General features: G+C 38.2%; 1 protein-coding gene across 1 annotated transcript in view; it reads left to right on the top strand.

Moving 5' to 3' along the window:
* The window catches only part of LOC139734015 (MAM and LDL-receptor class A domain-containing protein 1-like), a 32,652-nt gene extending 11,738 nt beyond the window's left edge, over window positions 1–20,914 (top strand). The window contains exons 7-24 of the mRNA XM_071644824.1: window positions 77–208; window positions 1,482–1,630; window positions 4,823–4,942; window positions 5,521–5,755; window positions 6,392–6,618; window positions 7,133–7,265; window positions 7,720–7,869; window positions 8,801–9,063; window positions 9,502–9,592; window positions 10,553–10,690; window positions 12,236–12,384; window positions 13,108–13,227; window positions 14,238–14,472; window positions 17,498–17,724; window positions 18,419–18,554; window positions 19,368–19,511; window positions 20,397–20,665; window positions 20,894–20,914. Coding sequence (XP_071500925.1) covers window positions 77–208; window positions 1,482–1,630; window positions 4,823–4,942; window positions 5,521–5,755; window positions 6,392–6,618; window positions 7,133–7,265; window positions 7,720–7,869; window positions 8,801–9,063; window positions 9,502–9,592; window positions 10,553–10,690; window positions 12,236–12,384; window positions 13,108–13,227; window positions 14,238–14,472; window positions 17,498–17,724; window positions 18,419–18,554; window positions 19,368–19,511; window positions 20,397–20,665; window positions 20,894–20,914 — 2,939 coding nt within the window. The remainder of the gene's footprint in view (window positions 1–76; window positions 209–1,481; window positions 1,631–4,822; window positions 4,943–5,520; window positions 5,756–6,391; window positions 6,619–7,132; window positions 7,266–7,719; window positions 7,870–8,800; window positions 9,064–9,501; window positions 9,593–10,552; window positions 10,691–12,235; window positions 12,385–13,107; window positions 13,228–14,237; window positions 14,473–17,497; window positions 17,725–18,418; window positions 18,555–19,367; window positions 19,512–20,396; window positions 20,666–20,893) is intronic.
* Window positions 20,915–22,344: the final 1,430 nt, after the last annotated feature.

Raw genomic sequence — 22,344 nt, 5'->3', positions numbered from 1 at the left:
TTTCCGTGACTCTCGTAAATCAAATATCTGTCAACCCAAGCCTTTTATGAGATTTTGTTTTCATGTCTGCTTCAAGACACGTGCGACTTTGAGAACGGGGACTGTTCTATCACCGATGGGCCCGGCTCCACCATCAACTGGCAGATCGTAACGGGCAACTCGGGCTTGGAGGTACCGGACGTGGACGTGACCTATCACACGGCTTCAGGTCAGGATGTCGTTTTATTAGCTGCATTTTGAAGAATGAAGTGTGTGTGGGCGTGTATGTGTGTGTGTGTGTGTGATTTATGATATATTTACCAGCGCACCATATAGCGACAAGACATGCAATCGATATACATCATAATGGAGCTCAATCAAAAGGTCATTTTTCAAACGTACCAAAATTGTAATTATAACCTTTTATATACATGTATCAGACTTTACTTTGTTTATACTCTTGATAGCAGTAAAACTCAAGATCAGATTATCAAGTGAATAAAAAAAATATGAGGATGAACAAGAGGAATGTCTGGCTGTTTTATCCTTGATTTCGTTTTTGTCCTTGTCATAGTCTTTTCCTTCTGTTTGTTTCGCCTGACGTCATGATGTCAAATTTTCATACTTTGAGTCTTTGACTGATCTTGATATGCCCTAATCTCCCGGAGTAATTCACAAAATTTACAAGCTATGCTTCTCCTGTGATTTCCTCTTTCCCATATACATTGAAAAATAAAGCTGTAATTGCTTATTAATTCATAGAAATACAATGTTGATATTGCTATAAGTGTATGCAATGCATACAATGCATTGTTGAAGTTAGTGTGATTTGAAATTCTTTACATAAATTAAATGTAGTTAAGCGTTGTGCATATTACTTTGAATAACTTTATATGAAAAAAACGATATGAATTCGAATTTGAATTAAAACATCAAACACTTTGAATGGAAACAAAAAGAGAATAAAATGTTACAATTTGGAGTCACATTTGTAATTCCTCCTCAGCCATAACTTAGAAGTCTGGTAATTGTTATAACGGTAGTAATGCTTGTGATAATTTATACATGGCAAAACGGATCTCTAAGCAGTAATTGATTTGACAGAAAAATATTTTGTGGAGCTATGAATTTCTTGCTTATTTAGCATTATCACTTATTCATTTATCACTGTATTTCTTTATGGATCGTTTTGTCTATTCACGTATTTGTTTTCTATCCATTATCTGTTTTAAGAAAATGTTGCCAGGTTGTTCATTTTCAGGAAGATAATTATATACATTGGCCAGCTCGGGTTTCATTCACCGTGTAAATTCTAGATCTGGATTAATTTGTCAAGAACAATTAAAGGTAATGTCGATATTGATGGAATAGTAATAAAGATAACAATATTTGATTCATAGTGTCATTTTTAGCTGAGAATCAACTTGTCAGGAGCAATTAATGATACTGGCAGAATGAGATAATGATTCTTATAATTCCTAACTAACTATGTCTGCATGTAGGTCACATGATGTTTGCTGACCTGACTGCAGTCAGTTCTCCTAGTGACAAGGCGGTTGTCGACACAGGCGCATACGCACCTACTGCGTCGGACCAATGGTGTTTCCAGTTCTGGTACCACATGGGTTCTTCTGCTGTTGGCAAATTAACGGTAATGTGATGACTGATTATGAAACTTTATATTTTAGGTTTCGCTCAAAGCAATATACAAGTTCAGAAAGTACAATGTGTGTATGATATATATATATATATATATATATATATATATATATATATATATATATATATATAGAGAGAGAGAGAGAGAGAGAGAGAGAGAGAGAGAGATAAGATTAGTACCTCCCGAAGAGATAATTCTCGTATATTATGAACGTACGTGCAGCGCGATAAGCGATTGAGCCACACGGCTCATACGAGAAAACGGGGGTGAGTAGAAGCAACATGTCCTTCCACTTGATATTTTCGGTCATACCCTTTTTATTGGATATATTTATGTACTCTTGAAATATGACACGTTTGCTTTTTCAAATAGAATTAATCGTAATTGCAATAGGCAGTATAATCCTGTGAAATTTCGAATTTGGGGAGCCATAGTACTCTTGCCGCTTTATACATCTCCCGCGCACGTCCTGTTTTATTGCATTATATGCACTGCATTTAAACCCAACTGATTCTGTCCTCAACTGTTGTGCGTCATGTAAAAGACGAATACTATATAACGTCTGCTACGAACTGACAAATATGGTACGTTATGAATAAACATTCATATTGTATATCCATGACTTACAATATATTCTCCGTTAGATTAATTCTGATCTGCTGTTCTTTGACCTAATGTTTGATCAATCCATTAATTTATCGTAAACAAACACATACTTAGGGAAGCAAAATATACCAAGCTAGTATGACAAAGGGTAATGCTCTCAGGATTTCAAAAGTCATGTAGCCAGTAATATCCGCAATTAGCATTTTAGGAGGATAAAATATGATAAAGGAGGCTAGGAGTGCTTGTCATAGCAAATATTCCTACGAAAAGCTTCTAGATACAATTTTTTTAGATGAAAACGTACATAACAACATGTACTCCAGTACTCAACTTGACCAGGTGCATGTCTCCAGTATGTTGTCATTTCCAGAGTAGATAAATGACATAACCGGATGTCAATTTGTGCAGTGAATAACTCCTAAACGAGAGCGTATAATCACATTGGCAATTGTGATGTATGTTTGTGTGTGTGTGTGTGTTCGATATGATATGAATGATTGGGGAATTGCAAACTAGAAGGATTTAGAATAAGGTTCCAGTTTATGATAAACGTTATTTTGCTATCGCTTGATATTTTGCTTTTCTTTTAATGACGATTCCGTGATTTTGCCGTTAGTTAACTTTGAGTTATTACGTTGTCCTTCAGTTGCCTAAACTTATACCAAAAACAATACATGGTAAACACATAGAAGTTTTAATTGCGGGGTCAAATTCGTAAAGTATAGATTAGCAGAACTGATGAGTTAGTTTATGTTTACTTACGCTCGCTCCAGATTGTTCATCAACATAGCAAAAGCGGATCAAAGTCCTACAAAAAGTCATCACGTAAACTAAGTTAAAATAGCTGTCCCGCTGTAAAACGTGCAAACGAGAAGATTTTGCCTACATGTCTGAAACGTTCTCGAATTAATGAATTAAAAAAAAGACCTCCTCCAACATGTCCTTTGATTGACCTCAACTACAGAGGGTCAATATCTGATTTACGACGCATCACTGTTTGCCATCCACTTTAATGGGCAAATCAGATCATATGACTCGACATTTTGCATAGATATACAGACTGTCACAGGCCCTATAATTACAGTACCGTCTGATAACGTGGTTCCACTTCCACTTGCAGCTGCTTACAAATCATTAAAGTAGATTTCATTCTTTCTATTCATCTATCTCTCTATGCTATTGTGTAATATGATACTTAAAAACAAAATGTTCAAAATGACTTAAAAAAAACCAAAATAGATTGCTTAAAACTGTCTTAAGAGTACAAACCAGATATCCAACCAATCTCATTCATGAAACTTTATCACTTGACACACTGAAACTAAGACGCGAGAAATTTTAATGTACAAAATCACGGTCCAGTTAATCCCTGGTTTGTTCGCGAAAACCGATAAATCCATATTTGCCAAATGGAGATATTTGCGATTAAATGTCAAGAAAAATAAAGAGAATAATAAGAAAAATTTTACTTCTTTTGACCATAACTTCAAAAATGTACCTTTAAGTAGTGACCAATATATCATTTAAAAGGTATTATTTTGTACATTGTGGCAGAGACCGTACTTCAAAATCTTCAAAAATGGACTTATCGTTTTTTGCGAACAAACTCTTCATATATGATAAGAAAAAACAACAACAGCACCATTTTAGATCCACTTCTTACAATATAAGAAGCTCGTTTCTAAGCTTCCCTTTGGTCATAATAAGCGCTCATTTTACCAGTGTTTGAGAAGAAAAGCCTCGGTTATCATGGGCTAAATTATTGAATAACTTGTCATGAGATCTGCAATCTCAATGAACATTTGACGGATTCCAAAAAAAAAGAGAGATTAGATCAACATTTCAAAAAAGAGAACACTATTGAATAATCTCGTAGAATACGGTATACATCATGTAGTATTGCAAAGGGGACGTGTAGGATATCGATATGATGTGAAAGTTCTTACCTAACTCATATTTACTTGATTGTATAAGATTGTGTGATTTTGCTCTCGTTAATAATTTTCCTTTTTCCCTTTTTAATGATTTTGTTCGTTCATCTATACTACTTTATAACATTGTATCATTGTATTTTTGCTTTGTTTTGTTTTGTTTTTTATTATTTTGTGCATGCTGAAGAACAGCCATGGCTGAAGCTTGTGTTGTGCTTAAAATGAATTTTACTTGTATATAATGAATTTTACGTTCACATTTTGTCTCTGTCTGATCTATAGCTTGGTTCCCATTTTATTATAGTCCTAACCAACTTTATCAAGGCCCTCTAGTACTGTTTCCTTGTATGGGCCGCGGAACGGGGGGGGGGGGGGGGGGGGGTGGGAGGGGGAGGGTACCAGCCATCCCACCTTTCCAGCTCGTAAAAAAAAAAAAAAAAAACACACACCCATGAATTCCCAAAGGTTCCGTTCTTCCCGTCTGAGCTGGAATGGGGGGGGGGGGGGGGGGGGGTGGTAGGTACACCATCGACTTTGACTTCCCCGTCCTTCAGGTCCCAGAGGTCCCTCCTGAAAACGTTTTCCCTTCACAGTACGTTTAGAATAATCAGCACTATCTCCCTAAATTTACTTCTCGCGATAACAGGTGTCTCAGGTAACCGAGTCGACCGGGGTCGTCATCCTACTACGTGACTTCCACAGCATCAGTCACGCCGACGAGTGGCACGTGTGGGAAACCACCATCAGCCCAGCAGGCGAAACAAAGGTAATTATGATAACAATATCGATGATAACGATGATTATGATCATAATAAGACTTATAATAATGATTCCAGACTTTTTTTCTGTGCTTCTAGACTTCCAGACTTTTTTCTTTTTCTGCATGTGCTTTTTACTGATGTTTTCCTGCTGAGGTCCCCACATCCTGTAAGCTTTGTCTTTTTAGTGGGTTCCTCCATTTTTCGAATTTTGCATATTGTTTACTCCCCTCTGATCCCTTCAGTTTACATGGTAATGTGTAATCATCATGTTCCACAATTATTGTACACTATTTTCATCTCACGTAGTTTTACTCACCTTATTTTTTAAACCAAAGAATGTGATGTCTAAATGTTTTTAAAAATGAAAAAAAAAGAAAAACTGAATTGAAATTGAATTACACTGATTAGAAAAAGAAGGGGAGGAGGAGGAATAATAGTGATACCCCCTATGGTCTAAATATCCTGTCATCAAGCCTGATAGTCCAGACATTTTCGAATGTTTGCTTGTTGTGAATGTCCCAAGTTTCTCTTTACAAATTTGTGCAGACTACTGTCATGAAAAACCTGTGCCATTTTCACCCAGATTCGATTTGAGGCCACAACAAATGACATCAGCGTCCCCACTGGTATCGCCGTGGACGACTACAAAGTGTCGGATTCACAGTGTGTGCAGTTTGGCAGCTGTGACTTCGAAAACGGCTTCTGCACGTGGAAGAACGAGGAGAACGCAGACGATCTCGATCTGCAGTTACATCATGGCCCAACATTGACGTCTGACACTGGGCCAGACGTTGATCATACCTTCCAATCGGCATATGGTAACATTTCATCAAATGGATTTAGTTTCTTTATCATACCAATAACATTACTCGCTAACGGATAATGTGTTATTTTTCTGGCAGACAGTAAAAACACTAACTCGATATACTAATACACTTATACATAGTATTGTGTAGTAGCCCATTAAATTGGTAGCTACCTGCCGTCAACTTATGATTGGTGGAAAGTTTCATTGTGGCAAGCACAGAACACAAAGAGCAGACTTCACTGTACGCGCGCGCCTTGCACGCTGAAGTGTGTACCCACCAAAGAGATTTTTGGTACCCACGTGCACGAGATCTGAGAAGTAAACAACCTTTCACGTGTTATACATGCCTGCATGTGCATGCGTAAACAACAGCACATAACACTAGCTAGCCCGATCAGTGTCTGTGATCGGGTGAGCGAGAGAGTGTACCAGCCAGGGAGATGGGAAGTCACTTGTCGGGATACAAATGTACTACTTTGCGCGGTGCTGCTTCGTTGATCTTTATCATTAACAAGGAGGTCTGATTGCGGTTTGCTGTGTCTTAGAAAATGTCTAGCGTTACAGCTCTGTAATTGAGAAGTAGGAAAAACCGACGGAGGTAAAATCTCGCCATGATTCGAACGTCTGTTTTATCAATCCCATCAAGGTGTTTACATCTACTTGGATGCTTCGAGTCATATGGAGGGAGCTGTGGCCACCGTGAAGTCCGGCGAACTGGATTCATCACAGGCACAGTGCCTCTCCTACTGGTACTTCATGTACGGCGATGGCATTGGATCACTCACTACTCAGCTATCCAGCAACTCGCTGTCACAGCCCATCACACTGAAAACCTTGCAGGGTAACCAGTTGTACGGATGGAAACAACTGAAGGTAAAAAGTAGATTTCATTCGTAGTACCTTTTCATTTTGTGAAAAATGGCTTGTATGTAGATCTACTGTATGTCACATTCACAGACATCACATCCATCCAATCACTTTGTCAAGTATAAATTCCAAATGCTTAATAACTTGTTGTAGTATAGGATCAGATGGAAAGAACACTGTCGTTGCTAGATAATCTAGCGTAGCGGTACATGTTGTATAGTTATACTCTTCTAGGTAAATAATCAACGTCTTTCGCACCTAGTCCTCCTTGCACCAATATCACAATTCATACCCATGATTCACCACATATCCGGCGTGTACTGAATGTCATATTAGTACACAATGTGTGCATCCGGAATTACCATGCTGTCCGGTAAACCATACCTGTTACCATTTTCGTTCTGTGCAAGAGACTTTAGACAGTGTGTGCAATGCTATATCCCATGGGGTTTTCTATGTCAATCAGTACTCACAGAACACAAAGAGTTCATGTCTAGCCATAATATCCCCATTGCTGCAGGTACCCATCCCAGCCCTAGAGGGAGGATTCACCTCTCAGATCCTGCTGACGACTACCATCGGCCGCTCCACCCTGGGAGACATCGCCATCGATGATATCGAGCTACAGGAGGATGACTGCTCTGCAGAAGCTGGTAATCCTCTGACCTCCTGTCAGTGAAGATCATTTCTGACAATACTATCAAAATTATGAACATAAATAATGAATGGTGAAATGATGAATGGTGAAGCCATTACCTTGGTCAGTCTGTAACATTTCTTCCCTGTAAACCATATAAATGAGAGTTCCATACCAGATACTACATGCTGCAGCTCTGTTTAGATCTTGTCTGTTCCCTAATGAGGTTGGTGGGTGACAATTACAATGTATATGAATTCTGTGGGTTTGTCTATTAAGTATCTCATGTGATGTGGAAGATGTTTCAAGGTTTATGAATCTTATCTTTTTATTATCTTTAAATTTCTATTACGAACAGTACTCCGTTCTCCTATATGCAATGACATTGTGACTCACTTTGAACACCTTGCCTTTAAAAAGGAGCAGTGGCTAATTTTCTGATAATCTCCCTGCCTTCTCACTGAACACAGCACCAACTGCTTACAACTGTGACTTTGAGACTGGCTATGGTATGTGGATCCAGGCTGATGACGACGACTTTAACTGGGTTCTTGGTTCTGGTGCTTCAGATAGTGCTGGCACAGGCCCTGGGGCTGATCATACTTTGGGGAACCAAGCAGGTAGGGAGCTCTGCACTCCAGGGGAGAACCCATCTCTTTCTCTCCCTCTAAAAAACAAGTTCTGAAATGAAAATCTGGTTTTGTTTTTCTTTGTACAAATGATTTATCGAACCTAGTGTTTGTGATTTACCCATTTTTACCACTATATGATTTATTCTTTCATAATGTGGCCTTTCACTATGGGCCTGTGGCGTTCTGTTATTGGATTGTGTAGAGGTTGGCAGCAATATAAGAGTAATCATTGCAGTGATGGTAACAAAGATACTATCACGATGATAATGATGATAATAATGAGAAGGATAACAAAAGTAATGATATTACTTATAAACAATAAAAATGATAACAATACAATCAACAACAGTAGTTCTCCTTTAGCTCCCCTGCAGCTCATAGTGTTTCTTTTTTCTTCAATGTTTTTAATACAACCTTTTGAATTCAGTGTGCTCTGGTCTTCAGTGTGCACACATGTACTTTGACTCCCTTAGAAACTTTGCAGCCCTGCTCCCACTATTTGGCTTACACTCACTTTAATATCCAGTGAATGTCTACGTCCATAAATATATATATATATATACATGTATATATATATATATATATATATATATATATATATATATATATATATATATACATATATATATATATATATTCTTTATATATATATATATATATATATATATATACATATATTGTATATAACAAGGTATTTTGATGATATTAAGCTAAGTGTGTTTCAAAATTTGCTTGTTAACAGGTCATAAACATAATTGTATGTGGAAGGGATGACTTAATATCACTATTTTGCAAGAATGAGTATCTCTACGATTTCATTGTCTTTAATGTTCCCATCATCTTCCAAGCTTGTGAAGTCCTGACACAGGGTTACTATGGCTAACAATCTCTTCCACTATTTCCACCATTCTGTTTCCAGGGTACTATACATACATTGAGGCATCTAATGTCCAGCCGGGCAATGTCGCTAAACTGACCTCATCACTCTTGGACAATGGAGCAGAGACGGCGTACTGCATGGAATTTTGGTACCAGATGTATGGCATCCATCTGGGTGAACTCACAGTGTATCGTCAACTTCTCTCAGATAGCTCACCACAGGCCATCTGGAGCGAGACAGAGCCGAAGGGTCCCCAGTGGAACCCAGCACAAATCACTATGAATGGGACTGAGCAGTACATTGTGAGTGCAAGGAAATTATACAGTGCAAAAATCCCTTAAGTTCATGAAATATACTGTATATATCAAATTTTAATAGAGCAGTACTGAATGCATCTATTTTATTCCTAGTAGGCCGATATAGAAAATAGGTTAGTTTATACAGACATGTACATTGTGGAAAGCAAGTTTGAAATATCCTGAAATGAATACGAAAACCTATTGTCTTATTTAAACATATAAAAGTACAGACACCCTCAAAAATATGTGTATTATATGGCATCAAATTGCCGATGGCCGGTGGATATTTTGAGCACTGATTCTTGTGTTCATCATATCCCTACCAGCAAGTACATCTTCAGAGACAGTATGATGTATTTCATAATTGTTATCATCATGAGTTCATTATGTTGTCTTTGATATTACAAGCGATTTCTGCAATACTGTCTGTTTTGACCCCAGCTGACCTTTGAGGCTGTCCGAGGAGCTGAGTTCATGGGTGACATTGCTCTTGATGACATCAGCTTTACACCGGGAGAGTGTGGTACTCCAAGTGAGTTTTAGCATTTATCATGTTTGTATAGACTCAAGATTTATTGTCAGGGAAAAATATATCTTAGCCAAGACATACACACATAATTTGAGCAATGAAAATGCTCATGAGTTGTCAATTTTCTTGATATATGCAACAAAGACACCAACCTTCCCAAATTTGGCAGAAAAGATGTTTCTTCTTCTCTTCCTCTTTTCTACAGATCAAATTTCACTCTTTAATCTTGCTAATTGAAAAGGAAACAAACGGGGTATTTTCTATTTTTTTATGATGAATGATAGTCAATTACAATAATTAATGCAAATTAAATCAGGTTGATTTCTATATTTCTCTTTACAGACACACAATATAATTCTTCAGAATTCATAGTCTCATATGCCATGTACCTGTTTCTAGTTACTTGCCTTCTTAGCCAAGATAATTTACATTTCATTGGGTTTTAATACTTGAGCATCAATTATTCAAAATAAATGTCTTACATTTCTTTTCTTTTTTAAAGAAAATGTTGCTGTCAAGATTTTTTCCCTTTTAATGACATTGTTGAAATAATCACATGTATTTGTTGGCTTCTGCAAATTTGTTTTGCTTCCCACCCGGGTTTCCTATTACATAACCTTTTGTGTGCAGAAATTTAAGCATCTGTCTGGGGATGTGTGTGAGTTTGAGAAACCAGAATGCAAAATACAATGGATAAAAGTTCATTTTGTTCAAGAACAGGTAATTTGCAACTGATTGTGACAAAATGAACTTTTATCCTGTAGATATTCCTATCAGATGAATCTTTCAGCGATGCAAAGGACAATGGGATTATATGCCCTCTTATACCATTTAGTTAAGCATACTTTCTTTTTGTCTCTTTTGAATATTTTTGTGATTCTCTTTTTGCTTGATGCATATGCCAGCGTGGATATTTTGTAGCATTTTTAATAGTGAATTCTCGTTTGTGTTGACTGTTTGAAGGTATCTGTGACTTTGAGAATGGTGACTGCGGCTTCACTCAGGATCCAAGTAATGGCGTCCAGTGGCAGCGAATGACCACTGCTTCTACCTCGTCTATGGTGGTGCCACCCTATGATTCCTCCTACCGTACCATCAACGGTAAGAGTGACCACGCCCCTCTCTGGCCCTTCTTACCCCCATCTCTTGTTTGCCAACTGTAACATGTTGGGGGTCTGTCCAAATATTAACAGTAGATCATGACACTAACGTGAATATGATTAGATATGAAGCACTGAATGAACACAAATATGCCTCACTGATTTCAACAAATGGACAAATTGATGAATGAATGAACATGCAAATGAGAGCAAGAGTGAGATAGAGAGAGAGATAGAGAGAGGGAGGAAAACTGATTGATTGACTAACTGTGACTAGTTTCATGAATGCATGGATGAACTACATACTCATAATGACTCACTGATGGAGAAACTGACTGATTGACCGAATGAAAAGAATCAGTAATCAACAAACTGATAGAATCAAGCAGGTGACTAACCCCAGAGTGCAAACAAAACAGAACACAATACAGTGGACTCCCGCAACAACGAAGTCCTCAGAACTCGCAGTTTTCTTTCATTATATCAAAATTTCTTTATAAACAAACAAATAAATAATAGAAAAACATTGAGCGGATAATGTTTCGGCCTGAATATTTACTTGGTTGTAACCGGAATTTTGTTATAACCGTGTTTGTTATAACCTGAGTGCACTGTACTTGATATTTTATGTCTGAGACTGTCTGAGATAGGGCATTAAATAAGACAGATTGATGCAGAAGGACAAACTCTGAGAACTGAAGTGAGATTGTGAGACTTATCAGAAATACTTGGCAGTATTATAGGTCAGGGACTTAGATGCTTGGCAATTTAGATTGTGTATCCACACACTTTTAACCCGTTGAGGACGAGTCCTGAGTATACTCAGGCAGGGGTCTATGGGAAATGCCTGTTGTAGCAAAATCAGTCCGTCCTTGAAAAGATGAAGCAAGATTCTGCTTTGTAAATTTTAGGAGAATGCGATTCATGGTCACATCTACATCCCCCTTTGGTGTGAATAATGCATAGTGGTGGTATGTGAGGTTCTGGTAAAGCTGTTGAAGAAATGACATGTCTCATGACAATGAACCCAGCTCAGGGACAGTGACACAGTAGGCAGGTTACTTCCATAACTTTGTGTGCTATGGTTACCCTCCACCACCACCCCTGTCTTCAACCTAATTCCAAGACTGCAATGCATGAGTGCTTGTAGAAGGCATTCTGTCTTTCAAAGCCATGTTACTGTTCATAGAAGCAATTACCCTAGAAGTGCAGTATAGCAAAATTGCAGAGAAAATTGCAAGCTCTGCTAACTGTGATGTAAATTGTATGACAAAGCTTTCGTTATTTTTCTTATAAATAGCAAATCAGATTGTGCATGGCTGTGCACCTGAGCAAAATAATGCGAAATTGGCAAGCCATCGCCTGAGTCAGACATGGCATGCAAAGAGTTTAAGAAATTACAATGTACCCATTCCTAAAAACAGTAAATACGTTATCATGTCTGGAAACAAAACATTAAATGCTACCCACTTGCACATGATTCATTGTTGAGAAAAAGGTGCCAATTCATCATATGCCAGTTGACTTGCTGCTTTTGGACTTGCAGGTAATTACATGTTTGCCAATATGACCAACCTGGAGAGCCAGACAGACGTGGCCATCATGGAGTCTGGTGCGTTTCCTGTCTCAAGCAAAACGTCCATGTGTCTTCAGATTTGGTACTACATGACCAACTCTGATGCCCTCAACTTGGAGGTAAGATTTTGAGTGACCTAGTTGAAGTGCTGCAGGTGGAGCTGAATACGAAAATTCAGAAACAGGTGGCCCTTGTGTTCTGACAAGTTTCTGTTGTCTGCCTTTTGTATGCCTTCTTCTTCTTTTTTTTATTCTTTTAATTCTCTGTACTGGAATATAATTTCATACCGTGAAATCATACAAACAATGCAACGGTGAGAGAAATGTCCACCCATCGTGTCTTCTTGATCAAATACATTTATATAATCATTATCCTATTGTTTCCATGCAAGACATAAGGAAAGAAGTCATGTAAGTCATTTATCATTTAAATACTGAGGAAATGGAACATTATTACCAATATGTGGAAGTGACTGATTGGAGACTCTTTCAGTAGGATCTTAGGATTACCAGTCACATCTTGATACTGTGTCTCAATTGTATTCATCATGAATTCTCTTCTGTGGTTGATCTGGGCCACCATAAATGCTTACACAATGGTGAAAATATATGTACATGTAATACATAGCCTTCAAACTTTAGTTCTTTGTCCTTAAGTGATGGCTAAACATGGTTTGAGGAACATCTTTGTGAGAAATGTTATTCATACATGTACATGTATGTGCATTTCACACTGACAAAGGAAGACACAACTCCATCAGCATGAAACATGTCTTTACACAGGTGTGCAAACAAAAGTTTCTGTAAGTGTGAAAGCTCCTTTTGGTCTCCCCACACACACAGGTTTACCAAAAGGGTGTGGTCTCACAGAGTTCAATCAAACTGAGAGAAATAGGTGGCATACCCCTTGCTGAGGAGTGGCATGTTATTGAGGTCACAGCAACTGCCAGTGATGACTTTGTGGTAAGATATTCTTGTGCTACATTTTCTTCTTAACATCAGTTTGACTGAAGAAGATAATAATTGTATGAACAATACATTGTGTTTAGGTGCTGTTGCCTGTAATACATGTACTTTATGCGTCCGTATCTTGCGAGAATAATTTTTTTATTCTTTTTTAAATTGAGACTTACCGATGATTTGATTTTGAGAGGCATTTTTATTATCGTGCACCTTGTTCATGTACTGTTTATATTGCGTACCAAGTACAAGTATGCATGTGCATGTTGTATTCATGTCAGGATCAGATTTAATATTTGTGTGTGTTTTTAGATTGGTGAAAAGCACTGGATTTGCAAAAGTTGTGAAAATATAAGCTCTGCAAAATATAAGTGTATATGGCATATACAGTAGCTGAAGAGGAAATGAGATGCCTCTCTGATTTGTCGCAAGGACATATCAACCTAACTGAAGAAGAATATGTTTATATTCAAAATGATGCATTGTTTTAAAATTAATGCTGTTTCTTAGCAGCAGTGATGCTTGTTATTTGCTAGAGAAGTAATTAACCCGTTGAGGACGATTTGATTTTGCTACAACACATATTTCCCATAGACACTTGCCCGAGTATACTTGGGACTCATCCTCAATGGGTTAAGGAACCACTAAGTGGTAGCAGTGGCGTACATCATCTTCGTTCAAAAATTTTTGGTGATGAAAAGGATGCTTGGAATAAACTGATGATGTGTAGAGTGATATGACTGCGTAGAAAGTAAACTGGTGTTACAGAGAAATGCAGTGTTGTTTGTTGCTATGGTGATAATAGGGTTGGATGATAGTGAGTGTTATTACCGGTATTTAACTTCTTGGGCAGATGCTGAAGGAGTACAATCAGAGAAAAGCTTGTAAATTGACAACATGAAAAACCCTGCAAATTTCCAGCCACAATAGACAAAACAAGTTATGGAAAAAACATGTCTGAATATTGTGATGATTCTTCCTTTTTGCATCTTTTTTGTTTGTTCTTTCTCCAGATTGTAATTTCTGTATCCAGTTTGCAGTACCCAGCTGTAGCTGGTCTTGCCATAGATGACTTTAGCCTTCTGTCTGGAGAGTGTCTCTCGCTTGGCACTTGTTCCTTTGAAAGTGGCTTCTGTACTTGGAAGAATGAGGAGAACCTGGATGACTTTGAGTGGCAGCTGATCCAGGGGAGGACACCATCTGATGGAACCGGTCCGCCCTATGACCACACCCTTGGGGAGTCGTGGGGTAAGGTTTCTGGGTTGTGACCACACCCTTTGGGAATCCTAGAGTAAGGGTTATGACCACACCCTTTGGGAGTCCTGGGGTAAGGGTTATGACCGCACCGTTTGGGAGTCCTGGGGTAAGGTTTCTGGGTTATGACCACACCCTTTGAGAGTCTTGTGATAAGGTTTCTGGGTTATGACCATACCCTTTGGGAGTTCTGGGGTAAGGTCTCTGGGTCGTGACCACACCCTTTGGGAGTCCTGAGGTAAGGTTTCTGGGTTGTGACCACACCCTTTGGGAGTCCTGGGGTAAGGTTTCTGGGTTATGACTGTACCCTTTGGGAGTCCTGGGGTAAGGTTTCTGGGTTATGACCACACCCTTTGGGAGTCCTGGGGTAAGGGTTATGAACGCACCGTTTGGGAGTCTTTGAGTAAGGGTTATGACCGCACCCTTTGGGAGTCCTGGGGTAAGGTTTATTGGTTTCTCTCTGATGTAATGTGTACTGAGCATTTCCACAGTAAGAGGGTACCTTTCAGGGCTGTCACTTTATTTCCTGTTTCCATAGTACATTAGTCCCAATGCAATACCCTCTTTAAGATCACTTTAATGAGAGATAACTTTGCCCCAAAATTGCTTTAACACTGTTGCATTTTTGTATGTTCGTGTTGTGTATGTTACGCACTAAGTCTAGAAATACATGTAGTATAAAACACAATGCTAAATAAAATGTTGGAGTTGATATTATCTTTTATATTAGTCCATTTAGTTGAAAACATTATTTAACCTTCATATGTTAGTACACGTACATAGATGTCTGTCCAGCAACACATACTGTATGTTACCCCAAAAATATTTTTCTTTTTTCTTTTCTTTTTTTGTCTAAAACTCTAAAAATTGTTTTCTCTGAAGCAATTTTTGGGGCAATGTTATCTCTCTTTAAAGTGTTATAAAAAATAGTATAGTATTGGGAGGTAATGCACATTGGAAATGGATAATAAAGTGACATCTTTTTGTACTGAGGAAATGCCCTACTGTGGTAGAGCTCTACTTAACCCATTGAGGACAGACTGTTTTTGCTACAACACACATTTTCCATAGACACCTGCCCGAGTATACTTGGGACTCGTCCTCAACGGGTTAATGACCACACCCAGTGGATAAGTGAGTGAGTGTATAATGTGTTTAAGAGATGGGGGGGGGGCAATGCCTTCTATTTCATGGACTGTAGTGGAGGCTGGTCCCCCGACCACACCCATCAAGAGTCTATAGGGGTAAACCTTCCATCCCACATCCCTTTGATGATACTCGCTGCTGTGACCACGCCCTTAGAAGGTCTTACGGTCTGTAGTCTAGCCTTTTTAGTCTTGGGTAGGATCTCCATTCTTTTATTGGTGATAGAGAAATGTATCTGCCACTTACGTTACTGAGTTGGGCGTGCAAATGTGGCACATCATTGCCTAAAACTTATCTGTTTACTCAACATTCCTAATTTTTTGTAGTTGTTATATAAGTACACAATGCTGTATTTTGCTTTAATATTTTTTCTGTATCAATGCACTTATAAATGTCAGTATTCAGTGCTATATGAGTGTTTATTTTATTGTCCCCGCCGAACGAGTTCGAGCAGGGGACTATGAAACGGGCTCCGTACGTGTGTGTGTCCGTGTGTCCGTCCGTCCGTCCGTCCGTGTGTCCGTCCGTCCGTCCGTGTGTCCGTGTGTGCGTCCGTGTGTGATCAAAATCTTCAATTTGCTACTTCTCTGTCATTTATGAGCCAATTTTGATTCTGTTTGCTTTATATGATAGCACTACATGGGAGCTTTGAAACTTCTACACAGAATTTCAGTCGTGACCTTTGACCTTGATTTTTGACCTGTATTGTACATTTTGCTACAAAATGCTACTCCTTCGCCATTTCTAACCCGATTTCGATTCCGTTTGCTTTATGTGATGGCACTAGGTGAGGGCTTCAAAACTTCTACACAGAATTTTGACCTTTGACTCCTTTGACCTTTGACCTTGATTTTTTGACCTATATTGTACATTTTGCTACAAAATGCTACTCCTTCGCCATTTTTAACCCGATTTCGATTCCGTTTGCTTTATGTGATGGCACTAGGTGAGGGCTTCAAAAACTTCTACACAGAATTTTGACCTTTGACTTCTTTGACCTTTGACCTTGATTTTTGACCTATATTGTACATTTTGCTACAAAATGCTACTCCTTCGCCATTTTTAACCCGATTTCGATTCCGTTTGCTTTATATGATGGCACTAGTTGAGGGCTTCAAAACTTCTACACAGAATTTTGACCTTTGACTTCTTTGACCTTTGACCTTGATTTTTGACCTATATTGTGCATTTTGCTACAGAATGCTACTCCTTCGCCATTTCTAACCCGATTTCGATTCCGTTTGCTTTATGTGATAGCACTAGGTGAGGGCTTCAAAACTTCTACACAGAATTTTGACCTTTGTCTTCTTTGACCTTTGACCTTGATTTTTGACCTATATTGTACATTGGCTACAAAATGCTACTCCTTCGCCATTTCTAACCCAATTTCGATTCCATTTGCTTTATGTGATGGCACTAGGTGAGGGCTTCAAAACTTCTACACAGAATTTTGACCTTTGACTTCTTTGACCTTTGACCTTGATTTTTTACCTATATTGCACATTTTGTTACAAAATGCTACTTCCGGCGGGGACATATGTTACGCACCGCGTAATTTCTACTTTTCCTTGTTGTTATTATTATTGTTATTATTATTATTGTTGTTATTGTTATTATTAATATTAATATTATTATTGTTATTATTATTATTATTATTATCATTATTATTATTATAATCATCATTGTTGTTATTGTTGTTATTATTATTATTATTATTATCATTATTATTATTATTATTATTATTATTATTATTATTATCATTATTATTATTATTATTATTATTATTATTATTATTATTATTATTATTATTATTATCATTATTATTATTATTATCATCAAGAATTGATTCATCATGCTGATTTCTTCCAAACAGGAATATATGCTTACATGGAGGCAAGCTCTCATGCACAATTTGAGACAGCCATCCTGAAGTCTCCAGACCTGCTTGCCAGTTTCCCATACTGTGTTGGCTTCTGGTACTACATGGCAGGAGAGACGGTGGATAGACTCCTTGTCCAGACCCTCAAGCCATTTGACACTGTGGGCTCCACTGTCATGGCTATCTTCAGAGATAAAGGAGAAGCCTGGAGGCACATGCTAGTAAGTTCAATCTCATTTTAATATGCAGCAGGCTTTACATTGACTCTAATTAAATTAAACCTTTTGAAGGAAAACTCTTTAACCCGTTGAGGACGAGTCCCGAGTATACTCGGCAGGTGTCTATGGGAAATGGGTGTCGTAGCAAAATCAGCCTGTCCTCAATGGGTTGAATATACATGGGCTGTTTTTTTTTTCACCATTATTTATTATCAAATGTCAGACATGTTTTACCTTCAGGCCAGAAGACCCTTTATTTAAGATTCACAACACCAAACTTTCACAAAAAATATGTATTTGTGTTTGGTTGATTGCTTGTGAACATTTCTTCATAAGGACAATCTCTGTATCTCTGTGATGCATGCACAGACAAACATACATGTACAATTGTACATACTCTTTATCCAGCTATAGGGAGACAGTGTATGGAAAATGTGCATTATGCATTGTCAGCAGTAAAGCATGGATTAAATGGAATACAATATAGTTAGAAATATTAAGGAGACACAAATTTGTCTCCATAAAATGACATATAGTAATATATAAGATATGTATTATATAAGATATATCATATGTAGAAATAGAGATGTATATTGTGTGTGTGTTTTTTTTTTTGTGTGTGTGAGTCTGTGTATGTACATGTATGTGTAAACAGGATAAGCCATAAACGGAATCAACTTTACTTTGTCCTTTACAGGTTGAAATTGATGCCTTGGGTAATGATGCCGTATTCTACCAGGTCTTACTAAATGCATCAGTAGGCTCTGAGGCAACCAGTGACATCGCCATAGATGATATCTTTGTTGTCTCCGGCAACTGCTCTGGTTACACAGGTTATCATTATTTTTTTTTCTATTCTCCCTATCTATTAAACATCATCACATCTTTCTAGATGTGGCATTGTGGTCCAAATTCACAAAGGCAGATTAAAGCCACTATTTACCATTTGCACATGAAAATAAAGGAAGAAAAGAGCTTTAGTGCTTCAAAATAGTTCTAAAATGTGAGTTAGGGATAGAAATAACCAATGTAAAAATGTTAATCAGTGTAGTCAATGTTAAGCATTGCTAAATATGCAAAATGTAAACAGCAGTTTTATTAAAGTCATTCCTACTTATGGTTTATTGAGAAAAGTTAGCGATATTGCCTTGTATTTGTGGCTTTATTTCAGAATGTTCATATGGTAGGATGTTTTGTGAGCAAATGTATCATACATATGTATCAAATGTGACAACTCGAACATCTGTTTTTCATCACTGCTTCCAGTGGTAGACAGTGGCTCTAAATCAAATTAGATTTGGTCATCACTTTGTACTACAAACCATTTGAGTGCCATATCTTCTGTCAGTACATGTCTTGAATTGGTATGTTGTTTAACCCTTACAGCCTTTGTTCACTGATTGGTGTGTCGGCTAAAGTGGCTTCTTTTGCGATGGTCACAGATATCTGAAAGATTGGTTACTCTCTGTGTCTGTAAAGAGCACAAGTCCTCAAATTTTAGCACCAACTTGTCAGTGTAGATTAATTCAAACTAAACATGCGCATATCAAGACATGTATCACTTATAGTATTCAGATTTTCTGAAGTTTAATTCTGAATTCTGATTTTTTTTTTTTTTTTTTTGCATTATCTTCATCCCTTTACAGTTGTGTGTGACTTCTCGTATGGATTCTGTGGTTGGGAGCAAGAAGACGTGGACGATGAATTTGACTGGAAAATAGGGTCCGGGGCAGACAGTCGCTATGGCAACGATGAGCCACTGAAAGACCACTCCACTGACATGGTTGGGGGTAAGGAAACATTTGACGTAATATGCTCTAGACATGTCCAGTGTCCTGGACACCATTTCATGAAATCTGTCCGCCCTAGCAAGTTGTCAAGTCTCTGATAATCACTATCGTAACAATCAGTGACCAGATCTTCTCAGCACGATCTAAGAGGAGGATTATAATGAAGTTTTCATAAACTGACAACTTTTGGGAAGCGTTTTGTCAGGTAATTAAAACTGCTATAAGCTACTGAAACCTTTGCATCTGATTGGCTGAGAGCAAATTTGCCAAATTATATGCAACAAAATCCATGTACTTCATGAAATCCCCCCCCCCCCCCCCCCCCCCGCCCGTATTTGGATAAATGAACAAATCAAATCAAAGGTACACTGTAGTTCAATTCTTTTTCACTTAAAAACAATGAGAGACCATGTCATCTATGAGCCTTGAAAGATAGGTACTGTGAGGAGATAAAGGTTGTAGTCAAGTTCGAAAGTTGTACTGGTTTTCAAAGTAACTGCAAGTTGATTAGTGCATGTCAGTCCTTAAAATCATGATCAGAGAGGGTTGGGTTCTTTGTAATTATGAAGGGTCATCCTGTAGGTACGTGTGGATTAGGAAACAGGATGCATACCCTCATCTTTTACCATCAAACTACGAACCAAGTGGTGTTGTCACAGTACTGCAGACTGAAAACAGCAAATAAGGCTTAACTCATGTTCAGATTTCCCCTTCTTTGAATGCTTCTTTATTATTTAGAATAACTTTTGCTTGAGACTTATTTCTCATTTGAGAACTCCGCAATGATTGGTATGTGTATAGCCGTCATTAAAGAAAAAAACAAAACCCAAAATGACTTTACTGAGTTGCGCTAAAACAGGTGATTTGCATCCAAATATCTGGCAGGGAGCTATGCCTATCTTGACTTGAGAGACGCCACCCTAGCAGAGGGTGATAGAGCCATGATGTACAGTCCTTTCTACACACCGGATTTCTCCAGCCTGGCCTGCCTCTCCTTCTGGTATCACATTGATGATAAGGACGTGGGTTCAATTAACGCCTACGTGTGGCCTCGCTATGGTAACATGAGCGACACTCTCTGGTCCATTAGTGGTAACCGTGCGGACAACTGGTGGTATGCTGGTGTAACGATGATGTCAGAAGAATCATTCCAGGTAATCCAAAAATCAATTCTTGTGCATTCATTATACCATATCCAATGGAATGAATGTTTAACCCTCCTCTTCTTTTCTTGCACCATGTCTGTACCTTGTCATTTATGATGTGGGGTTATACTTACCTGTCATGATAATCATTTGGTAGTAGTCAAAAAGTGGTCTCACTTTTGTTTGTGAGTCTGTAGTGCCCTCACTTTTTCTCTTACTCTAATGTTGCTATGTCAGGCATTGACCGGCGCGGTATGACTTTGTGAAAAGCTGATTGAGAAAAAGATGTAGGCTATTTGGTTGTTTTTGTAGCCTTTTTGTTGGCAGGGATTTTGGAATTTCACAGGAAATGGGATAATGACTAATACAGTGATTGAGAGAGAGAGATAGTCTGATTGAGTAGATGCTAGAGTAAACATTGGAGACGAATGGTAAACTAATGTAGCCCTGGGCCCCATTTCATAAAACTTGTTATCAGTGACAAGTTGTCATAGTTGTGACAAGCTGCTGAAATCCTTGCATCTGATTGGCTGAGAGTAAATTTGTCATAGATATGTGGCAGTTGTCACTGACAACAAGTTTTATGAAACGGGCCCCTGGCTTCTACTTTTCATTTAACCCGTTGTGTGCCAGGGACTTTAAACAGTGTGTACAAAGCTATGAGTTTTCCTGTGCCAGTTGGCACTCAAAGCACTCAAAGGGTTGATAATCATGAATACATGTATATTTTAGAGAAAGGTGAAAGTGAATCATTTGTGAAATAATAATAAACTATATTTGTATAGCGCATGTCACAAAAATGAATTAATGTCTCATTGCACATTGAAGGAAGGAACTAATAGAAATTAGGAAAATAGACATGAGAGAGAGAGAGAGAGAGAGAAAGAGAGGAGGTAAAACAAGATGAAAAGTGACAGAGCTGTGACAAACATTGTATAGTGTTAAGCCTAGTCCACGGACATATTAAAAAGATGTGTTTTCAACAAACGCTTAAAATCATCTACTGTGTTTGTTTGCTTGAGATACGTGGGTAATTTGTTTCATAACTCTGCCGCTGCCAGTTGAAAAGATCTTGTGCCCTAAAACTGTGTTGATGTTGTGGGGGTGTACAACGGAAGTTTGGACTGAGAGCAAAGATTTCTTGCTGGACGATATTTTGTTATCAGCCGTTGTAGATAAATAGGGCCTAGTTCTTGCAAACACATAAATACCATGATTAAGATTTTGAAGTCAATCCATTGACTTGTACCTGTGTGTCGTCTCCAGGCTGTCATTGAAGGAGTCGTCGGATCTGGATCACTTGGAGGGATCACCATTGACGACATGGCCATTGAGTCAGGGGCATGCGATCCACGTGGTAAGGAGCAGAATATTAGGAGTAGAAAGTCAATGAATAGAAAAGACAGACTTTCACCCTCACTGTGCTTTGTTTTCCAAATGGAGTAGAAATGTAATTATTGATAACTAGAGATTTCCTCGTACGGTACTCCCCCGTATCCCTAGTGTGTCATCATGGCCTTCCTGTTACATTGAGGCACATCATTTGACTTGAGTTTGCTTGCTGAACTTTACAACCAGGTTGAGTTTAGATGGATTACTGAATGTTGGTGAAAAAGCCTCAACAAGTTAAGGTCAGTGCCTGGTGCTGAAAGGGCTAAAGAGAGAGTCCAGTAAAGATGAGTGCATTG

This window comes from Diadema antillarum, unplaced genomic scaffold (genome assembly GCF_040938485.1).
Source record: "Diadema antillarum isolate AM-2024a unplaced genomic scaffold, OU_Dant_1.0 scf00000025, whole genome shotgun sequence".
In the NCBI taxonomy this organism is placed as follows: Eukaryota; Metazoa; Echinodermata; class Echinoidea; order Diadematoida; family Diadematidae; genus Diadema; species Diadema antillarum.
This window is presented reverse-complemented; position numbering and strand designations above follow the sequence as displayed.